The sequence below is a fragment of the Myzus persicae genome, unplaced genomic scaffold (assembly GCF_001856785.1).
Source record: "Myzus persicae strain clone G006 unplaced genomic scaffold, MPER_G0061.0, whole genome shotgun sequence".
Lineage (NCBI taxonomy): Eukaryota > Metazoa > Arthropoda > Insecta > Hemiptera > Aphididae > Myzus > Myzus persicae.
The window spans coordinates 304,190-328,469 of NW_019100802.1; the positions used below are offsets into that span (position 1 = coordinate 304,190).

The 24,280-nt window shown below is 30.0% G+C and overlaps 1 protein-coding gene across 2 annotated transcripts; it reads right to left on the reverse strand.

Annotated features, from left to right (window-relative positions):
* Nucleotides 1-2,927: 2,927 nt before the first annotated feature.
* LOC111043151 (phosphatidylinositol phosphatase PTPRQ) lies at nucleotides 2,928-23,676 on the reverse strand. 2 transcript variants are annotated; one of them, XM_022328013.1, is made up of 20 exons: nucleotides 23,339-23,676; nucleotides 22,037-22,327; nucleotides 21,033-21,308; nucleotides 18,928-19,082; nucleotides 18,573-18,696; nucleotides 16,663-16,944; nucleotides 14,948-15,274; nucleotides 14,523-14,695; nucleotides 12,592-12,730; nucleotides 10,990-11,310; nucleotides 10,386-10,553; nucleotides 9,768-9,873; nucleotides 9,028-9,242; nucleotides 8,877-8,944; nucleotides 7,901-8,035; nucleotides 7,484-7,615; nucleotides 6,287-6,429; nucleotides 6,030-6,168; nucleotides 5,524-5,602; nucleotides 2,928-3,054 (listed from the first exon to the last, which is right to left on the reverse strand). In XM_022328013.1, the coding sequence occupies exons 1-20, from the start codon at nucleotides 23,421-23,423 to the stop codon at nucleotides 2,975-2,977; spliced, it is 3,438 nt and encodes a 1,145-aa protein (XP_022183705.1). In that variant the 5' UTR covers nucleotides 23,424-23,676; the 3' UTR covers nucleotides 2,928-2,974. The 2 variants fall into 2 exon arrangements, with proteins under 2 accessions (XP_022183705.1, XP_022183704.1); XM_022328012.1 differs by having other exon boundaries at nucleotides 22,037-22,330.
* Nucleotides 23,677-24,280: the final 604 nt, after the last annotated feature.

Below are 24,280 nucleotides of genomic sequence, written 5' to 3' on the forward strand. Positions count from 1 at the left end.
TAATGAAATATGTGATTTAGGTAAGAATTTTATTGTAATAATAATTATTGTACCTACTTTTGTTTTTATTATTGTACCTATGCATTACGCAGAAATAAGTATTATTAAATATTATAGTACTTGACTACTACGCGAGATGACACGATGTTGTACATTTTTTTAGTAATAAAAAATAATATATGTAATATATTATGTAACGCCTAAGAGTCAAATTAATATGAATTTTGCTCAATTTGAACAATTATTGAATTATACATTAATTTATGAAAGCATATTTTTTTATGTCCTACCTATAAATATAAAATGAGGCATAAACCAATGATGCATGTATATATTCTAATAACTAACCCCCAACTCACATTTTATTATTATTATAAAAATAACACGTTTCTCTATATATATATGCATATATGCATTATATGTATATTGTATATGTATACGATTCATAATACTATATGTCTATATATAAATATTTGTATATATTATTATTATAAGCGTATCATTATGTTATATATTATATATTTACCATTGTTTTAGAAATATTATAATATTAAAATTATATACTTAGTTAGACATTTAAATTTTTGATTTTAGCAAATAGCAATTTTTATATACCTGTATAATAATATTATATTATATTATAAAATGAACAAAATGTGATACTTAATCAAAACACCAAATATGCCGTCCGATGTATCTATCATTATAATATTATGTCTGTGTATAATATATTGTGTAACCTATAATAGTTGAGATAAGTATGTTTTTTACTTTAGTATATCCCTAGCTGTTATTATTATATCATGCGATAAGAAACAATTATTGTTTTAACTGGGTTCCTCATGAAATCTGCCGTAGTGATCGTGTAATGACAAAATAATATTTCAAAACCTGGAAGGGGTAAGGGCAATAAAATTATTATTGGGCGCACAAGAATCGCGTTCAAAGTCAGCGGAACCTTCTTGGACGAATGAAGTCTGGGACGCCTTCGTGTTACTTTTTCACCTACAGTGGTTCCTAAAGCATAATATTGCCAAGTAAAATTTACATTTTACAAACAATTTATAATTTAAAGTATTTATTTTTAATTGTTGTAATTGGAAAGTCAATAGTTATAGACGTATAATAGTCCGTAGGTAATATTTTTATTGAACATACAAAACCTCTAAAAACTATACAAAATCTAATATTCAATAACAATGATATATTTGTAGGAAATATTTAATTTAATATTATTAATTTTTTAGGTTATTTTATAATACTAAATATTATTTTCATAAAAAATATAATTCGTCTATGTAGGTAATTGAAAATCAGTTTGGAAAACATAAACTTAAAAAAAAAAAAATACTTTTAATAGGTAATTCGACTTGGACGCATTTCGTGTTCCCTTTATTTTACGATAATAGGTGAGACGCGATTCAAGGGACGAATATGTACGCATGATTCGTGTGCACCGGTATAATTAGTGTGTTGTTAGGACTAAAATGTAGGTATACTTATGATTATTATTGCATGAAACTTACGTGGTATAATATTATATCACGTATACTCGGCCTTGGAATAATCGCCTAAAATACCGGATGGATTTCATCTCGGAACATAATAATTCATGGTCTTGTGGTAGGTATATACTTAATTATAATATTATAATATATGATATCTGTGGACAGTTTGAAACCGATTAATAATTTGTTTTGTTTAGATTTGTTGCACACATTTCTGTATCATGAAGTTCTGACATATATACAATATGGACGTATGGACCATATGTCAGAACTTCGTGATACACCCTATATATTATGAGTACCATGGTCTTTTTTACCATAATATTTATATACTTTGAAACACTAAATTTTTAAACGAAAAATAATTACACACCAATAATTATATATTATTATTCTGTGCGAAACGTATCATTAAAATTTTAAAATACTACTCATTTCACTTTTTAATGAATAGTAGGTGCATTTTTTCAAGGTTAATGTGTAATTTTACAAACAATAAAATCCATTAAATTACAGACTTCTCCGCAAATTTCTTAAATTTATTATTTAGTAGGTATATTGTTGTGAAAACTTAGGAAAATTAAAGAGCTGTTCATTATGGTTATAAATATTAAAATATCGATGTATATGTAAGCGTATTAGTTATGAGTATATAGGTATACGATTAAGCATTTTCTTACTATTGAACTGCTATCACTCGGAATTGGCTGAAAAATATAAATAAATACCGAAAACAATAACGTAATGCTGCAATAGATGTAACAACTAAAAAAAACTGTACAAACACCGAAATACGTATTACCTATTTCTATTAAAAATATAAATATAGGTACTATTAGTTTAAATATACACATGAATATATCCACTAGAATGTATTAATATTTACTTAAGGTGCATATTATGCAGTACAATATGAATAATGATCTTTTTTTTATGTATTACCTATTAAAATGTATAGTAAATACGATTAATATGCATTGCTGCTTTTTTAGTTTTAGTATATGTTTTATGTCGTCATCATTCGTTTTGTACTACAGCAGTGTCAAGATGAATGTCGTAGTTAAAATATTTGCTTTTTTTAAATGTGTTTTACTAGGTATTATATAATTGTATACACTATACCTACTCGGTATACTATACATTATAAATTATACAATATACTGTATATACAATATTATATACATCTATTTGTACTCTTGGTAGTCATAGATTATATTTTAGTAGCGTTTATTGTCAAACAAAACTTAATTTTAAAAAATACAGTGTTAAACAAAGAGTCCAATGTAATAATATTATATTTTATCGTGGACGTGATATTTTCCTTAATATATAATATAATAATAATGCATGCAGATAACGTTCATTTTACATTTTTACTCTGCTGCAGATAAACAGAACCGATCAAATATTGAACTCTCGTTTTTTTTTATAGAATTACAAAGAAATTGAATACTATTAATATCCTTTCATGTTTGTATAAGTTTTGTACCACACTCGTCCTTGCTGTTGGTGGGACTAGTAGGAGAGACGTGTTCGGGATTGTCTTCTAGAACAAAATAAAAGTTTACTCGAATAAAACAAGCTAGAAAAGATCACTCGGAAAGCAATCTAAGTTCCCCGTTTTCAAACGGATCTTAACAATAAGCAATTACTATTGTTACAAAACTTCCAATTTAAAAAGAATATGGTTACTTTTATGTTTTGGTACCTACCTATTATTACAATAAATCTATTTTAGATGTTGAGCGGAGCGAAGAATGTATTGATTTTACGTATTTATTTGTATGTTTTTTTTTGTGTCTGTCATCACCTTTTAGGACAGTGAAAATGCTTAAATTTTCTTTATTAGCATCATTACTGGTTGAAGGGGGAGGGGGACAATAAAAAATTCCAAATAGTTTTCAAAAAAGGTGGTAAAAACTGATATTTGTATTAACCGTTGATACATGAAATTTTCACAAAATGTTTTTATTAGCAATTTCTACGCTCAATAACAATTTTGTTTTGAGCTATTTATTGGCATATAAAAGTTTCAGGTTTTAATAGTTTTTTTAAATAATTGCCGACAAAACATTTTTTGCTTAATTAAAAACTTGAAAATTTAATACAACGTTTTTAAAAGTTTTGTTAGTGGAAATTAAAAAAAAAGCTGAGCATAATTCCACAATAATTTTTTTATGGTCGTTTAAATAGTTAAAATGTCAACAAACTTCATCAAAATCAAGAAAATTGGCAAACTACTTCGAGTTAGAAATTCATACATTTTTCTATGTTTATGTAAGATTTGAAATTTGTATACATGATTCCCGTTAAATTGTCATATATTAAAAAAAAAAAATTCTGGAAAGTCGAATTGATTTTTTACGAGCTTTTGAAGTTTAACATTGAATATTCACTCTTAAATTAATCATGGAACAATTTTTTTATTTTGTTGTTATTCAAAAACTAATAACTAATAAGTATAGCTTCTTGTTATTTTCATTAAATGTTCATTTTATCATTTTCTTTACATTAAATGTATCATACTAGAGTTATTTATAGACATTTGAAATTTCCACTTTTTTAGTTTTTTTCTATAAAAAATGTGTGTTATGAAATTTTGTTTTAGGTCAAAAAGCTTAAAAATTAATACAAGGTTCTTTATAAGTATTTGTAAAGCAGTAGAGAAATATTAAAGATCCATTGGCACGATCTTTTTATTAGTATTTGCAGTTCAAATTTTGAACAACTTTTTCGATTTATTTTGTAGTTAGAAAACAAAAAATGTTCAATTTTTATAGCTAAGTATTGGAAATTTAAAATAATGATTCCCATAAATATTTCATGCTATAGCCAAAAAATCTAAAAATGTATACAACCTAAACACAGTTCTTTATACAGACATTTTAAGTTCGAAATTGAACATTTTTCGAACAGTGCCTATTGATTAGTGTAATGAAATTTTAAACCATTACTGATCGATTCTGATGAAACATTTATTTTAATAGGATACTGTGCTCGTTTTCATTGAAGCGATTTAATATATTTTATGCTGACAAACACATAATTTCGTAAATATTAGGTGTCACGACAAGAAGCAGTATATCATCAATAAAAATTTAATATTTCTACATTTATAGGTAGATAGCTAGTAAGTCAACAAGTCATATTTTTCCTGCAGTACACGTGCGTGTTCTAAATGGCACCTAAATCTTGTTTCATGTGTTCAACGGTTTTAACATTTGAGGTCATGTTCATAAATTTTATGATCTAACAAGAATACATTTTAATGCTTAAACACGATAAGAAAATATTGATATTTTAAAAAATTAAAAAAAAAAATACCGTCTACTTTATTTAAATAAATGTTCTTCCATCAATATTATTTTAAAAATTGCCTATTTTTAATTTTTCCAGAATATATTTTATACAATTAAAAATTTCAAATTTTAAGTATTCATAAATAAACAATATTGTACATGTAGCACAAACGTATATAGATAACATAATATTATATAAAAAAAATAGACGGGAGTCACTTTCCCGTGGGAATAGATACCGAAGTTGAATATCGAAACATAATTACGATTACTTATCGTGTACACAGACACGAAAAATAAAAAAAACACACATAATTGTAAAATCAATACATTCATAGCTCCGCTCAGAATTATTTAAAACAGTAATGTACATTTTCCCTACACTGTGCTGTTCCGCGGGTTGACGCAAAAGGGAGTATTTATCTTAAAGGTAGACTCGTTATAATGTATATAATGTATATTTGTCACTATATTTTATGATATTTCAATATTTGTATAGGTAGAGCGTAATTATTGTGGCACATGATGAGTATTGCTAGGCATACGCGTAAATGCTGTGCGTTTTATTCAATACACTATTTTTACCCGCTCGGCACTCACCCAGTGCGAATACAACTTAAGAGAATCAAAATGGCACTTCTAAACCCTATAAAGTTGGTAAATAACCCATGTAACAAGGATAATAGTCGTAAAAATATTTATACTTTTTTACTGACCTGCTGTAGCTTTATTTAACGAATTCGTCTGCAGATTTAAACAATACGCTAAAAACTCGTACACGAATTCATATTGAGCCTGAAAAATTATACAATTGATTAATATTTTACTGGTGATGTCTTCACTATATTTTTAAATAGCTGATTGATTAAATATAAAAAAATTTGATTTCAATTAAAACTCAAAGCCGAAAGTTATATTATACAGCCATACATGGCGCTTCAAAATGATTCACCCGATTCAGGTTTATAACCTACTAAAATCAGATGGACATTGTAAAAAAAAACACTCTGTATGAATGGTATATAGATTTATATGGCAAAAAACTGAAAAAAAAAACTAAATATATTTTAATATTAATGATAATATTGTATGCTAAATGTAGGTAGTAATTTTATGTAATAATTAGTGTATTTCCGAGTATAAAATAATAATATTATACTAAACAATCAACATATTATTATATTTATTACAAATGGTTTAAATTATATAACATGTATTTTACCTGTGTTTGTACCATATTAGTCCGTTGTTCGCGCAATCTCAAAACAGTTTTGAAAACATTTAATTTTGATCTGTCCTGATGGATTAGACGCAATAGCATGTCACAAGCTATGTATGTTCCCGTCCTGCCAACTCCAGCACTTTTGAAAAAAATTGTCAATAGTCATATAGGTATTAATGATTGACATTTAGATCGGAGACTAATCGAGACCTAAAATTAATTGATGAATAAATAATATTATTAGAAATTATAGTCACCTGCAATGCACCACAACAAGGCCATTTGAGGATTTTGCTTGCACTACACGCCAAAACTGCAACAATATAGATGGGTCGTTGGGTGTTCCGAAATCCGGCCAGTCGTGAAATTGAAAATGTCTTATCGTCTTTTTTAAATGGCCCTATAGAACACGACCTAATTAACAACTATTTCAACTTTGACAATTTGACATATTATTTTGTATCTTATGTTAGGCGTTAGCTGCATACATCCACGAGTCCTTACCCGTGAGATATATACATAGTTCAATAAAAATCGATATGATATATTAAGTTTAATATTAACGAATTGACGATTTGAGATCATAACCGTGAATAAAAAACTGTTTTTTTTTTTTTTTAATAGAGTTTCTTAGTGTAGACTATTGTCTATTACTACTCAACAATTACACGAAAAATTAACTGTAGTATGTAAAAAACGGTTCTTATTTTCAATTTTAAAGCAGTTCTGGTAGGCATAGAGTAATATCTAAGCAAAAATATTAAATGTATAAAACGTATTGTACATTAAAATATTGTTTTTGTAAACCAGATTTTTAACACAAATTCGGTTATTAATTTATTACTATCGTCTATCGATTTCATAATTTATAAATACTACAGTGTTTATGCGGATCTAGAAGGCAGCTGCGACCAACTAGTTAATTTTTCTAAAATCTTGATATTAACTACTATGTATATGAAATATAATTGTTTTAAATATAAATATCCTAATAGTAATGTTTTTCGATCTAAAGTATTACCAAATAAATAGTTATCACTATTTTATGATAGTATAAATACATGTCTATTGACTGCAGGTAATACCTTACAGCAAAATTTCTCGCTCACCCACACAATAATATTAGTCTAAAACCACTGCTTATACATAGGAAGACAGTTAACCTACCTAGTGTATATTATAATAATATACCGACTAGGCAAGGAATAGTTTTTATAATGCACAAATATAAGTAGCAACTTTCGATACTAACTTTCAAACAAAATTATATGTTCTATCAAAAGACCACCAACTCAACGCAGCGAACTATAGGCATCTCTATAAATGTGAATTGCGAGATAAAAGTTCATTATTTGTATTATTTCAGGTCTTTCGAAAAATTAAATTCGTCTTTAAATATCTCTAATATATACAATTATACATTATTATTATACGAGCTGATGATATGTACTTACTTTTAGAACCGTCAATATTCTGATTGTGAACGAATAACGCCCTTTGTCAACAATTGTAATATCGTTTTTTACTTGAATATCGCCAAAGACTAATTTTTCATTGCTATTTGGAAAATATTTGTAGCATTTTATCTAAATAATTTGATTTATAAATTAAAAAATCGTCAAAAAACACGTTACTCGGGAAAGTGTATATTAAGTGTGTCTGTGCCGGTTTTTCCAATTTTTTCACAATTCAATAGAATTATTTAAAATTATAAATTAGTTGCTACCCTCCCCCCCCCCCAAAAAAAAAAATCGATAAATCATTGCTTCACTGATAAATGATAGATGATAGATGATCGATAATCGCCATGATTAAAATACGTTTACGTATAATATAATATATATATTTCTTGGAATAACATTTTACTCCACCTTGTCTTTTTCACTAATCTGGCATAACATAACAATCGAAGCCACGTCTTGATCCAAAACCATTTGCCACATATCAACGCAAGTATTTTTCATGGGACCTTGGCAAGCTATATATTGGCGATAGCCTTTGGAATCCTGAAAATGTGCAAATCATTTGTTTAATATTATACTTTTAATTCAATGTTTTACATTCCTAAACATGAGTAGGACGAGTAGGTAATAGTCATAAATCATAAGCATAATTAACATAGGTGGTATTACTATAGGTAATGCTCTATACATTCATACTTGTTATGACTTGAGAATGTATATTATGGACTGTGCATTCAAAAACCTTAAAAAATGCACTTATGCGTACAGATCGCGTAAAATATTTAATAAAACTAAAATGAAATAATAATTCATAAAATATGTGTTTTAACTTTTAGTTGACGGAAATTATTATAAGTATCAAAAAAAAAAAATTAAAAATTAAAAAATAACCTAAAAATAACACAAAAATAAAAACAGTTAGAAAACTCAAAATATTGCATTTATTGCAATCATTCATTATTACCTCATTGAAAATGTGTGTAAGTATATTGTTACCTATACAACTTAAGCATAGTCAAATTACTTTTCAGTATAAAGCATGTTTTGAGACAATGGTTTTGGAATAACAATTTTCAAAAAACTATTTGTAGTTCAACTGTAGAAAAATGCTGTGCACGAATTGAGAAAATAAGAATGAGGGACTCTTTGACTTGAAAAAAATGAACATTCCTTAAAATTATTAAACTATACTATCCAACTTAAAATTAAATAGTATAGATGAAGCCCTGACCCCCCTCATTTCGAGGAATAGAAAAGAGAATATGACAATTTTTATAATGGCTGGAATGGTACCTACTATCTTTAATGTGTATATAAAACGCATCGTTTTAGAATATGTAACAATAAAATATTTTAATAACCACTTTAAAAAATTACCACTCACTTCGATAAAAGATGCGTTGATGTAGTCATCTGTGTCACCGGACCTTATAATCACTCGGTTGTAGTCATCTGTATAATATATTATATAACAAGACCAACACACTAGGTGAGTGTACGTGAAATAATAAAATCGCTCAGTTTTCTGATCTTACATGGTAACGTGTTGATGTAACGATTTTTGAACTTGTTCTGAGGCATCATAGCCGCGTCCGTCGTGAAGTTTGATTTCGAGTACACATTTAGTAGGTCGTACTCGGCCTCGATTTCTTGAGGAGTTTTGGCCGACAGGTGCTTGAAGTTCATATCACTCGGCAAACCGGGATCTTGGCGTGTCGCAGTCGGGTGAATCACTCTGTACTGTACTGCCCTGTTTCATTCGATTAAAAACCTGTACGCAATGACGTATTTAGGTAGGGGCAGTGCCTATCTCTCCAAACGACATTTCTTTTTCATTATTTGATAATTTAATTTTTTTAAATTACATGTTCAATTGGTTAAAACGGTAAGATATTGTCCGTGTCAATATAATAATATTATGTCTGATAACATTGTCTGATCTTTGTCAACAAAACGTCACCAGTCGTACAATCTATACAACCTACTTATGCAACAAGTATTTTTTTCGTACACGAACTATTGTAACTATATATATAATATATACCTACATTTTGGATTTTCTTGAACACGATAAAAATATATTATATAGGTATAGATACAAGAATAGTTGCAGTGTTCGTATCTATAATATACTTGTACTTTTTTGAGAAAAGTGGGGGAGGTCGTTAAAATTTTTGTTGCCCCTACAGCTGTTAAATCCTGAATACGCCGCTGGCGAAAAACGCGGTTAGGAATATTTTTTTTACCAAATTTTATAAAGTGTCGCTTTACGTACCACGGGACTTTTTCGTTGAGTATACAATACATTCCGGTCGCAGTGATGAGCACCGCGAACAGCACACTGTACAACACCAAGTAGTAGACTGCGGTGGGTTTTCCGCCTAAAACGCAATACACGAATAGTATAAAATATCTAAGTACACAATAAGTAGGTGTAAAAATCCAGGTCAATTATTGGGATTTTTATTTTTATTCTCATTGTGGTGGTTTTATCGCCCTAGTAACCATATTATATATACCGGCGTGGTAAGGGTAACACATATATTTATACCGGCATACTAACCTAAAAATATAATACATATACTTCAGACCTTGTCCAATATTTACTATTTGACGAGTTACCTGCATTTAAATGATCTATTATGGAAAATTAAATAATAATAAAACTTACAATAACAACATTTACATAATAATATATGTTCAGCTTTCGTCGTTTTAAATCCTGGGCGAAACTAGTAGGTATAGTACTATAGTGTAACTATTAGTCTCACGTTAATGTTATGTTTTTTTGGTATTTGATAGTTTTCTATTGGGGTTGGGTATTGATAAATTTATATTAGCTAATTAATTTTTGTTACTTTGCACCTAACATATGTATTCTTGCAGTACTTACGAGTAGTAAAAGGTACGGTCCACGAATCTTGAAAGCCATCCGCTGTAAAAGCCCTGAGCTTCAGTCTATAATTAGTAACTGGTCTCAGCGGTCCGTTACAATAACTTTTCTGGTCGTGTATGGAACAGGTGTCGTCCGCGCCAATATCGAAAACCCCATCGTTTTGGTCTAAATTTCGGACATAACGACATTATTATCGCATAACATAATATTTTTCTATTTCTCTCTGTTTTTCTGTTTGAATACTTAATATTCAGTCCTAATAGGAATGTTTAGGCAATAGTTAAATCTATGCTATATAATTATTTGTAAAACTATAACAGGTAACTGTACTCATTACCTTTTCGGGGCGCTTAAATTTTTAATTTAAAAAAAAAAACTTAATAATAACAATTTACATAAATTATGACCAGGTTATATCTGGGCTAAATATAGATTTTATCTGATAATAAAATGCACTAAAAAACTGTTGAGCTCATTAAAAACTGGAAAAAAATATAAGCTAAAATTCTCAACATTTGAACGATAACCCCCCCTCCCTCCTCCACCATATGAAACACATATCACGCAAAATAACGTATAGGTACACCAGTGTACGACTAACCTTTGAAAGGCATCCACCGGTCGGGCGTCGTCTGGTACGCCAGTATAAAAGGGTACGGCGCAGCTTCAGCCCACGTCCGCATGACGGGTGGCCAGACGTCGTTGTCCATCTGCTGTCTAGGATTATTCAACCTATTGCCATGTTCCGGTTTGTCCGGAAATCCACCGTCCTGGTAAACGATTATCGAATAGTATTGAATATTTCCGGAGGAACTTGTGAACAGATCGCCGGGTATGGACAAACGGACCTGCGTGAGATGGCTGTCAGACACGGTCACTCGTAAATTACGATACGTATCGTATTTGTTCGGTAAATCAGGGCCTGTATAATATTATACATTTTATAACATCATACAATCATGTAAAATAAAAAAATCGTTTCACCCTTAATTATTAATATTATAGGGCCTATTTTTGACATTAAAGTACTGCAATTATTACAAGTGAGTGCTGCAGTGAGTTGTTTTTTAATTAATGGTACATTCGATGGTATATATTTCGAGTACTATTAAGCAAAAATAGAAAAAATAATAAAAATATAGTTTTCAAAATATTCTCAAAATCTCATATAATGTACTAAAAATAATTGTTTAAAATGTTTCCTCGAGCCAGAAAAATTAAGTTCTTATGCGCGGATTCTAAGTTGAATAAATTTATCCACACTCTTATGGGTAGCCCCCTTTTCTGCCAAAATGTGCCCTTCCCCTTTCGGTCACTGTCCTTTTTCGGCCAATAGTTTTTTTTATTAATTGGCACAATACAATTGGTAATTTCAATATTTTTATAGTCTCCTCAGGTTAGGTTCTACAGATAAACCAGTATTATTCCTTGTTAGTTGTTTCATATCATATAATGTAAAATGTGGCCCAGTCAGTTATAGTGCTGTGTCCTATAGACTGTATAGGCAATAGAGTAGTACAGTTAGTAGTAATTGTATAGAATAATGTAGTATTAATATTTAGTTGTAGGTAATAGTGTTAGTAAAAAACTACTGGTCAAAAAGGGAGAGGAACATTTTGACCAAAAACGGTGACGCCCACTCTTATATACCCCCACAAGCGGGGGTAGTAAATTCCAACACGGAAAATATCCAAGTAAAAAAAGATACACTTAAATTCCACCAGAAAAAAATATACAGGTACAAAACTGGGTTCTTAAATTCCACCCGGAAAAATAAATATTTTTAAACTAAGTGTTCCGAGACAGTAAGACGTGACCGTACCGTTCGCCAAGCGGTGTGTTATATAGTATTTGAAAGTTCAAAGTGTTCTAACACGGAGCAATCGTATCAGACGACAATCGTCAATCATGTCATATCTAATCACCTTTGAATACAATATTGTGGACCTAATAATTGGAAATGTCAGATAGAAATATTATGAATTGTTTGAATCACCTGAGTTTCATTTAGAATGATGAGGTGTTTATGTTTTTTACACATCCTTGAGTCTAAAGCAAAAACATTTGTTTGGGCGGAATTTACATGCACCCCCACAAGCATGTCACATACATACTCATTCTTAGACAATATAGGTACTAATAAAAATGAAAAACATAAAAATCCTGAGTATAATTATTATTTAAATATATAAATGATTTATACTTGTCGATGGTGTGATAAATCGAATGCGTTTGTCTTGACCCGGGTTCTCCACAGAATCAGTTATCGCTACTACCGTACAGACGTACGTATATTCGGGCAATAATTGGGTTAAACTATATTCGAATTCCGTTTCATTGTCCTGGTAAAATATATTTTGTGCTTAAAAACATTTTAACACAGTGTTTAAATTAAAAATGTATACCAGGTGACCCATTTGCCGTAAGACACTCTATATTTTAAATTTTTTAAAGATATCATGCATTTTCCATTCCTTAAAATTTATTTTGGAGTATTTTGATCTAAGAAAATCAAATTTTGGCGAGTACCTAGCTTATAATATGAGTTGTAATAGTATTTACCAAAAGTTTAGATGAGCAGAGTAGAGTGGTAGAGTTGTATGCCGAAAAATATTGATCCACTGCAGCTTCAATCGTTTAAACTGTAAACGCTTATAAGTTATGACCAAGGCTCAGAACTTTAGGCATTTGCATATTTGTTTAGAAAGTGCATATTGAACTTCTGGTTCTATGTATATTTCAAATACAAAAATTTTTGTTGCATAATTTTGCATATTTCGTCATTCTTTGTACGAATTAGCATATTTTAGGTTTTAGAACATTTTTATGCATATTTCATAGATTTAACGAAAGCAATTTTTTTTTTTACAAATTTATAGTTACCCAAACAAAAAATGGATATTTTACAAAATAAATTCATCAAAAAATACGTCAAAGGCTATTTTTGTATTGCTCCCAATGCATTATTGATATAATATCTAGTACTGAGAAATGAGAACTTGTAATAGTGACTGCCGAGAACTGACCCTGCCCGTATTTATTTTTATCCAAATTTACCACGGCATTCATATATTTTGTACCATGATATAAATAAATTGTATAATCCTAGGTAATTTGTAAACAATTGTGCTTAACCACTACGTCGTTATCAGTATTTAAGTGTAACACAGATAAAAAAAAAATAACCTATCTAATTGATTAAATATTTATTGATTCTGCTTTTTTTAGTAGGAAATCAAGAAGATTGAAGTTTGTTGAAGGTATGTAATATACATACAGAAAGACAGCAATACACAGAAGTGTGCAAAAAGTTTTTTTTTTTTTAATTTTTTTTTCTCATGTACTTACATAATTTTGATTTTCAAATTTTTTTTTCAATAAATTGCATGTTTTCGCGTATTTTCCAAATTTTTACTGCATATTTTACAGTCTATTATGATGTTTTTTTAGCGAATATTTGAGTAGTTTTCAACGCATAAAGTTCCGAGCCTTGGTTTTGACTAATAAACTACTTGTCCAAAATGTTATTTTTATAAATGGAACGAAATACGCTGAATAATATTCAACAGTAGAATATGAAACAAAAAATGTACGTTGTCGTTCAAAAGATCAAAGAACTAAAAAAAATCAATTTTTTTCAATTTTTTGATTCGTAAGAAAATAGAATTATACATTAAAGAAATATGTACATTAAAAAAATTATGAGTGTCTTGCGTTAAATGGATCGCCCCGTATATAAATGTAAAAGATAGCATTTAAAAATATTAATGAATTAAATAAAAATAATTAATAAATAAATAGGTAACCGTAAAACATTTTTCAATCTTTGGCAGTATACATTATTAACACACGAGACACGAAATATATGCTGGAATCCTAATATACTCAAAAAATATTATGCTCAATAACATGCTGCAAAATATACTTTCATACAATGTATATCTAATAACTAGTAACTAAACATACATGTATTTATTAGTGTTCTCTACAAATAAGATTCACAAAAGAGCATGCATTCACAGGCCCGGTCAAGACAATTGTAATTTTATATTTATGGATCGTGATACGATCAATGTCAATAATTTTATATCTATTATCCATTAAATTAATAAACAAATTAACAATCATTCTTACTGAAATATCGCATTTAATGCTGAAAATGTGATTATGAAATCCAAGTCTTTCTCCCACCAGTGTACTATGGAAAAATGCAATTTTTCCGTTCGGCATGCACGGATACTTCCAACTCAAGACGACCAAATTGAATTCTATCGATGTGACTTGTAGGTTTTTGACCGATGAACTAGCTGCAAAAACACATGATTACCAGAACATGATTAAATATCGGTAATATCTATGAAACAAGAAACAATAAAATAAAAAAATACAAATCAAAGTTTAAATTAAATTAGCAAATAAATGTCTTATGTTCTAATTGTCTTCTGTTCTGGAAAAAGCTTGGATTTCGTGTTTAATTTAATCAGGTGAAATAATAATAGGTAACTGCGATAAATTATTCATTAGGAATTATATATTTTACATTATAATTTATACATTACTCGACGATAACGTGTGTATAGTAATATTTGTTGAATTCCCAAGACCGGACTCTGTTGCAGCGTTCAATTCTACGAGGTAGCAGCTAGCGGGCATTAGATTCACCACTTGATACTGGTAAGTCTGGTCATTTTTAACGAAATATGTGACCACGGATTCCGCAGTTTGGGGAGCGCAGTGATTCGGCAGTTCGTACAAAAAATTCTTGAACGTAACCGTCCAACGGTATTTGATTGCATCGGGCGATATCGTAGTAGGCGCTGCCCAAGCAAGAACCACGCTGTTGGCGGACAATTTAAGGATCGACAAATTTGTCGGTGGATCAGGTACTGTCAACATAATATTATCGAAAACAATATTTAATAGCGTATGGTATAATATTATTATGCCATTCTGTAAACGCGACACCTCAACACAACCGAAGAATGTGTTTGAGAAGTAGGTACATACTCGGCGACGCATGACCGCATATAGAATTGCTGTAGTGTTGTTCAATACGTTTCAATAGTTAGTTAATTTATTATTTTAATGTGTGATAATTTTTGGACCAGTCCATGTATAAAGCACAAAGAGATAGTGGCTTGGATAGCAAAGAAAAATAACGAGTTAGAGAGACTCTTCCTGAAACCAAACATATTACAGTAGGCTGGACCCAAAATGGCAAAACCACCTTTTAAGCATGATTTTGGAAAAACATCCAATAAGAAAAAGGATAATTGGGAGATCCTGTTTGAAATGAAATGATATTATAATCAAAAAATACGTAGTCACTGAACGGATGTTCAGGATGTTATAGTGATGGTTCGGATGACCAGACTAGAAAACACTAGCAGCTGGAAAATAAACCCTAAGATGAAGAATGTAAAACAGTAGGTAGTCGAAGTGGCTCAAAATAAGTAGAGGAATGACTTTAATTTATTTAGTTCTCATATATATGGCTTAAACGGTCATACTCGTACACCATGTGGATGGGTGGTAAGTTAAACTTCTAATACCTTTAGTATAATAAAATTGTAACTACGTACACTGTATAGCATACATTTTTGTTTTTTTAGTTTGGTGTCCTCCTAGTATTCCTAGTATTATGAAACAAATTTTCATATAGCTTAACTATGTTTTGAACTTTTCTAAGATTACCTATTGAAAACCATGCAAACTCCTATACATGAGTGGGATGCCCTAAATTAATATATTATCTTAATATCTTATCAACATAAAATTGTAAGAAATTACGTTTAGAATGTTTGGATTTATTAGCTCTAGTTTTCATGCAAACTGGCAATCCAATTGGTTTGTTTCTAAACAAAAAATGTATACTATTTATAATATTATTAAACATTGTTACTCGTTGTATTATTGAAAAACGAATTAAAATAACCATCAAAAATAATAATTTTATGAAAAGCACCAATATAAATCGATAATGTTTGTATAGTTATATATACATGCATTATTAAAATTTTTAGACAAAACAAATGGAGGAGTGGAAAATGTAAGCTATAAAAAGTAGAGGGATCCCATCCCGGTGTACCCCCCCCCCCTCCCACCATTTCAAAAACTGTGTAAGACAGCTATATGTAGGCTAACCTAATCTATTGCAGCCAACTGTTTATATATAAAAAAAAAAATTTAAAAATTTAAATTTAAAATTACAACTTAATTGTAAATCGTTAAAATTGTTCTATAATATTGTCAATTTAATAATAATAATACCTACCTGGTAACTTTGTCCAAAATATGATATCGTCACTCTTTTCTGAATAACCTTGCTTATTAAAAAACGCTGAGTTACAAATGTATTTTGTGAAAGGTTTCAAGTTATCTATGGTCACTGCTTGGGCCGGTGTATACACCATCATCTCGAGTGAAGAATTCAAATATGAACAGTTTACGATTTGATGTATTAAATTGCAAACGGGATCAATAGGATGATCCCATTGCAGAGTGACGTTATGGCTGGTTAAAAACAATATTCGTCCATTCAAAGGCTTTTCCAAAACTGAAAAAATGACACTAATTATACTCTATACAATTTAAAATCAGAATTCATCGTTCAAGAATCTAATAGCAACTTAACAGTACCTGCCACCTGGCACCTATATAGCCCGTCGTTTGTCATAATTTATAGTGGGAATACATGGTACTTAATGAGTAATGACATATCAAAGTTTCTCTCTGCTCTTTTTTCAAATTCATGTCATCTTGAACGGCATGAAAACCTAACTATAGTTTATTTTAGACATCATATTATATCATATATAAATGATATATGCGAGTATGTAATATGTATATGGTATATGTGTATTATATTAGCATTTGTGATCAGGGGCGCACCCAGAATTTTTTTTTTTTTGGGGGGGGGGCTAAATTCAAAAAATTTTAATATTAATAGGTAGTATTTATTTTGAAATATGTACAGAAATCTTAAAGTTTGTTTACAATCTTATAAAGTTGAGACGCCTTGGTCCTTTTTTCCCCATTACTGAGAGTACTTCTGAAGTTTAAACATCGATTTCTCCGTGAATATGAAGCATAGCTAATCCATTCAGTCGAATCTAGACGTTTCCGGTATCCTACACAGTACACAGTTTCAACTAACAACGTCGTGATGATAATAATAAACAACAGAGGTCTCTCCCGTGGCCCGGAATGACGGGTATAAATATAATATAATATTATGTTATACCTAATGTTTAAATTTCGATAGTTGATATTTTTTTTTATAATAATTTAAAATCAAATATCAATTGTCAATAAACCTAATAAAATATGTTTTGGGGCTAGCCTTTTGGGGGGGGGGGGAGGGGTCTAAAGCCCGTTAGCCACCCCCTTGGGTGCGCCCTTGTTTGTGATCCATACCTTTAAGGGGATAAGAAAAATAGATAAGGTTGAAGCTTCAAGCCAGTTTTCTTTGTAAAATTGTACTTATTTTATTTTTGGCTCCAACTCTATTTTAATTGAAAGTTACTATTTATGTATTGCTTAGTATATTAATGACTAGCTAAGGTTTTTGAAAGGGCAAACAATAATTATTTTTCAAAGTTATTACTCTAGAGCTGGCATAATAGATACTATAATATTAATAATAATTTTGCTGTACCTATTGTGTTCGGCAGGTATAAGTAGGTAAATGATATAGAACTATATAAATGTTATGATAGTTAATGACGTTTATACCGTAAAGTTTACCTATTTGTTATTAGATTATATATACTGGTTTACATTATTCAATAGATTTGTTTGCCATCTTAATATTAATTATTATCTTAAACTTAATCCATAAAAATTCCATTTTAATTCTATCCGAATCTGCACAATAGATCATCTATAAAATTAATCTTGAAATGATATCAAATGTAGATGTAAGGATAATAAGTAACGTATTGCGATGTGACCAGTACAGGGTGGTTCAAAATTATAATAGGAAATAATGATTTTGGAAGACATAGGAAAGTTTTCCTTCTACTAAAACACACGCATCTTGAACATTACCTTGCCCCCCCCCCCCTCTAACAATTGTACGCTTCTTGGCCTCTCCATCACACCAAAACAAATCGATACCACAATGGATCATAGATGTAGTGTATATGGATACACTGAGTTATATTTTTACTTAGAAGATTTTACCTTCGGCGATTACAGTGGCTTGGGTTTTGGCTGAAAACCCATTCTCGGTGTCAGTCATTTTTGGCGTGACTGTTATTTGATACGTTACACAAGGCATCAGGTGTGAAATAGTCAAAGAGTTAGTCTGTAAATGGTTAATATGTTGGTATAAATCATCGATGTATAATATAAACATAAGTTAAATGTTAACAATAGTTTCATTTTCATTTTTAACTTATACTGGCTTTAGTGGCCACACTAATTTTGTAAGTCAATTTTTGGATTGCCAATAATATAAAGAATTATAAATCTAATATTTTATTTTATTTCATCATTATTGTTCTTAGATTTAATAATAAGAATCAATGGTACGTACTTCAGTTATAATTGTAGAGCAAACGAATATATCGTAACAATAAACTATTACGTATTGGCTAAAACAGAAAGACGAATTTGTCGGTTTATCCCATCTAACGGATATGGTTCTCGAACTATTTGACAAAGCTGTTAATTTCACTACAGACCCAGGTACTGAAACAAATGTATTTTAAAACACTCAAATATCACAAATCGAAAATAAATTACGTTTCTAAAAATCCCAAACCTATTTATGCTTTTTATTACTTGCAAAAACAATTACTTTTTAATTTTAATTTTATTGTTATACGAGCCTTGGCCTAATGGCCCTAATGTACAGTTGTAACTTGTATATTATACATTCAATTTATCGCGGTTATTATTTTTTCCTGAAAATATAATTTTTTTTATATTTTTTTATTAAATAAAGTTTTACTGATGTACGTCATCTTAACTTATTGTTGATAAGTACATTTTTTTTAACATATGAAAATAGATAACGATTAGTAATTAGTAATAATATTAGTAATAAAATCTTCTTACAGCTACGTTTTAAATTATTTACAAATCAGAACAAAATTAAAATTATATTAAATTAAATAAATATACTCGTAGTTATAACAGCAGGTCGTGGGAAAGTCCACGCTTGAGTCGGTGTACAGCAGGTGGGTCACTTAATCTATAAAATTTACCCCTGTGTGCAGAATTTATATGGTCAAGGAAATTGATTGCTAATTTTTTTATGTACTCAGTTATTGTGGGTAGCTGGAAGTCTTTGTGAAGTGCATCATTATGTACAAACCACAGGGCATTAGAAATGGTTCTCAGAACTTTTGATTGGAAAACTTGTAATTTTTTAATGCGGGTTTTTGCACAATCTCCCCACACAGGGACTGCGTAAAAAAGTAGTGGTCGTAGGCTTTGCTTATATAGTATAAGTCATAAGAGTATTATCAATTATGTATTTGTATGTTCACAGTTCGTTTTTCCACGGTAACTTTTTTTGTTCGACCGGCAATGTCCCGCTCAAACGACTCAGAATTATTACCGTATCACACAATACGGAAATTTCATACTCAGTGTCCACTTATTTGCCCCTTACACAAACATATTTACCGTGTACACTAGATTTGGTTTAAAAAATTTTTTTTCAACCTTATTAAATTAATATTTCAAGTAAAAACACAAATTATAAAATACATTTTTTTTATTGTCATAAATTAATTCCAAATTATATTTACACAATTTTTCTTACTTCTCTAATAAAAATTACATATTTTACAATACGATCATGAATTAATAAACAATAAGCAGTTACACCTGTAAAGAATTCTGATGCTTCAATTTCCAATTGAACATCCACTGCTAAGGCTGTAGGTGAATAATTCTGTTCTGAGATAGGTATCGATTGCTCAAATTGGAGCGTTTGATAGAAAAGTGGAAGGACTCAATATCGGGTTCCGTATATTTTTTTCATAGTAGAATTCTTGAAAAGATGTATAAATATCATATAATGAGGTAAAATTATCGGAATTCTTTACAGGTGTAACTGCTTATTGTTTATTAATTCAAGATAATGTTAATGAGCCAAAAAAAATGTTAAAAGGTCTTCCTAGTTTTCGTGAAATTGAGGTGGTCCGCGACCTATAAAATACTGTCAAAGTGGTCCGTGGTGGTAAAAAGGTTGGGAAACACTAGACTAGATGGAGTAAAAATAATGAGATAATTAAAATTTTCAACCTAACTTTTCCGGTTAATATAGAGGGAATTAAACGTAAGGAGTTTCATACATTTTTAAAATGAAAACTCCACTATTTTTTCACTATTTTTTCTCAAATACCAAGAAAAAACTAATCTGCCCGGGGCTCTATTGGCAGACCCTAGTGTACACGATAATATACATAATACTATGAGTATTTAATTTACATTTATACAACTTTTACAATCCGTGTAGGCTCACATATTGTGTGTAGCTCCGACTCTTACATCATATTCTTAGAACTATACCCATGTATTATAAATGGAATACTTTCGGCGTACTATCAAGTAATCGTCAAGAGTATACATTTTTCGAAAGCACGATAAGACGCTCTCCGAGGAGTGTAAAGAGGTACCAATACATACTTCCAGTGTCCGTAGTCACATTGAACGCCGTTGGACTTCCTTTGACGCCTGAGAAGTCGACCGCAGAAACGTAACCAAAATATGTGACGCAGGGCTCTAACGCTGTCATCATGTGATGGTCGAATTCGGTTTGTATTTCTTGGCCGGTGTCCCGAATTGAAGTCAATGAGACATGAAAAGTCGCAGTACACAATTTCTGTTCTACCGGGTTTTCCCATGAAATCAAAATCGAGTGACTCGAAATCACTAAGGTTAAGTTCCTCACTGCTTTCAGTTCTAAAAAATAAAACATTTATAGTAGCTATAGTATACAATAGTGTTTATTGTAATTTTTATTTAAATCCAAATCGTATGACTCAGTAGCAAAATAATAAATACAGTGGACGCCGCTTATAAGACTCACTTTGGGAACAACACGAAGTGAGTCTTGTACTCGAATGAAATTTCTTGACGGAGCTTAGAAAAAACGAAAAAAATATTTTTAATTTCAGGTACCTATATTTATATTACATAATAGTATAAATATACATTTCAAATTATTTCGCTACTTTATTTTTACATATTATATATTATTTATTAAAATTGTTTTTGTTTTGTTTTTGTTGATTATTTCGAGAATATTAGTCAATAGGAATTCAAAATTAGTGTCTAAATGGTGTGTGAAACGCAATAGCTATTGTTGTAGATATATAAGACATATTTATTAACAAATAAATTGAATCCAATATATGACAACATAAATAACTTTATAAAAATGTATTTATTTCGAAATTTCACCAAAAATATCCTTATAACAGAAGCGGTGAGTCTTATATCCTATTTTTTTTTTTAAGCGTTTGGATATGCCCTTATGACGGTGCCGGGCGATTTTGATTTCTATATAAGCGACTGAACCTTTTATTCGTCACTCTTGAGTCGTTTAGGTGTCACCCATCATCCACTATAGGATAATATGTAAGACATAAATACGATGGTTTTTAATTTATTAATTTTTTTTTACTCACGGAAAATATGTGAAGTCGTTGCAACTGTAGAAGTAAATAGACCGCCAAACACATTTTCACCGGCTACATAATATGAACACCTCACCGTGATTATATAGGCTGCGCATTCTATCAATCCGGTCAGCGTTAAGTTGTTGCCATTAGTTAACTTAACTTCAGTGGAGAGTTGAGTGGAATACATCAGTGAATAATTTACGCTGCCTTCGACGTCTGGCAATAGCCTCCATTCGGCATAAAACGCTGTTGGGCTTATAGGGTCTATAGTCAATTTAATGACACGTCTTGGGAAATCTTCTAATTGTAATATAAAAAAAAAATGAAACAATACAGAATTCAACAATGAAACACATAATCATATCAATGTACATGTTACAGGCAAATTGCTGAATCCGGCATTCTATAAAATAGACCTACTATAGAATGATAAAAATGAACAGGAAAAGTATATATACAATTTATACAACGATTATAATTTATAGATCTCTATTTGTGCTTTTTAGAATTCCGGATATCGCGAGAAAAAAATATACGTTACAAACATAATCAGACACAAAACTTAAACCGACAGAAGTCGGTGCATACAATTCGAGTTCCAGTATCCGCTGGGCCAGCTTGGTAAATATCTTATATCGGGGCTATGTGCTAAATGTTTTTGCGGGACGTATTTAGTGATTAGGGGTCATGTTCAATTGGTAACATTGATAATGAAGTGAATCTTTCTTGGCTAATTGTTGATCTTAAATACCTAGTTTTTTAAAAATGTTAATTTACAATACTGTAGCAGTGGTTTCTGGTGACGTTAATATTATTTGAAGTATTATTAAATTGGGATACATTTTTGAAAGGTTATTATCAAATATAAATTGCAAAATAATTGTACAAATATAAGTGTATGATCTCGTTGACAATACTTATTGGTCAGTCTTTCTAATACCAGTTATTCTTTAGATTATAGTAACACATTATTTTTTATAATATTATGGAAAAAATATTATTTTACGAAAAAATACACACATATTATGCTACGAAGTTGAAGAAAAAACAGTTAATTTAAGATTAAAAGATTCAGGTGATAATCGATAATGAACGCACCGCACTGCGACAGAACAGTACCTATGGTCAAAATGTAAACCGCACACATTCGCTGGACTTACATAGATCACCTCTTAAATATAATGGTTTTCCGACTTTATGTTTCGTTAAAAGATAAAAAGTACCGCCAGACAACTCGCAACAAGACATGTTGAATTTATGTAAATGTATTAAATCTCTTTTAAGCAAATCGTTCTATTATTATCATACCTGGTTGACGCAGCGTAGAAGCTACAGTCACATACACCGTTAACAGCGTGAACGACGTTCTAAAATAATTGTTAAACAAGTTCATGTCTGATGTGGTTGGAAACAGTGGTTAGGTACTGTGTGGCTGTTTATACGATTCGACGTCTCGTGTAACTACTAAAAGACCCGAGCCGAAGTTATACACAATAATATAATATTGTCTACCACATTATTATTTTGATCTAATCACAGTTTAATTGTTATGCGTGAAATAATAATAACTCGTCTTCGAAAGTAAATCAACTGCGACAAGCGCAGTGACCAATGGTTTGTGTATTGTGTTTATAGTGTATACGCGATAAAAAAAAATTATTAGATAAAAGGTCGAATATTATATACGTATGTCATAAATGTTGTTATACAATTCATAATTAGTTAGTTTGAAAAACTAGTATGTATATTATACATACATATTAGATATGCTATATATACGAGCTCAGACAAGATTTTTTTTTCTTTTGATGTCAGAAAATCTCAAGTTTTTTAAGTTATGTATACCATGATATAGCTTATAATGTAACCTAAAAATATTGTTTGTTTATATTCAATCAATAATTAATATATTTCATACATCGTACACAAACTCAATATTATAAGTATTTATAACAGAACAATTAGGTACATTTATACATTGATAAAGTAATAATACCTATGTCCCGGTCGATGAAATAATAAACTATTAAAATATAGAGTGATAAAAATATATCAGAACTAGAACAATAATAACATACGATTGATTCACAGATTATTATAAAAATTGAAAAATCAAAAAAAAACATACATCATAAGCAAAAAACCTAGTCAGAGATTGATTTAATTATTACACATTGATTTTCATTTAGTAGTATGTACCATAATATTTCCATACTCCATATACCAACCAATTTTGTGACTTGTGAGCTT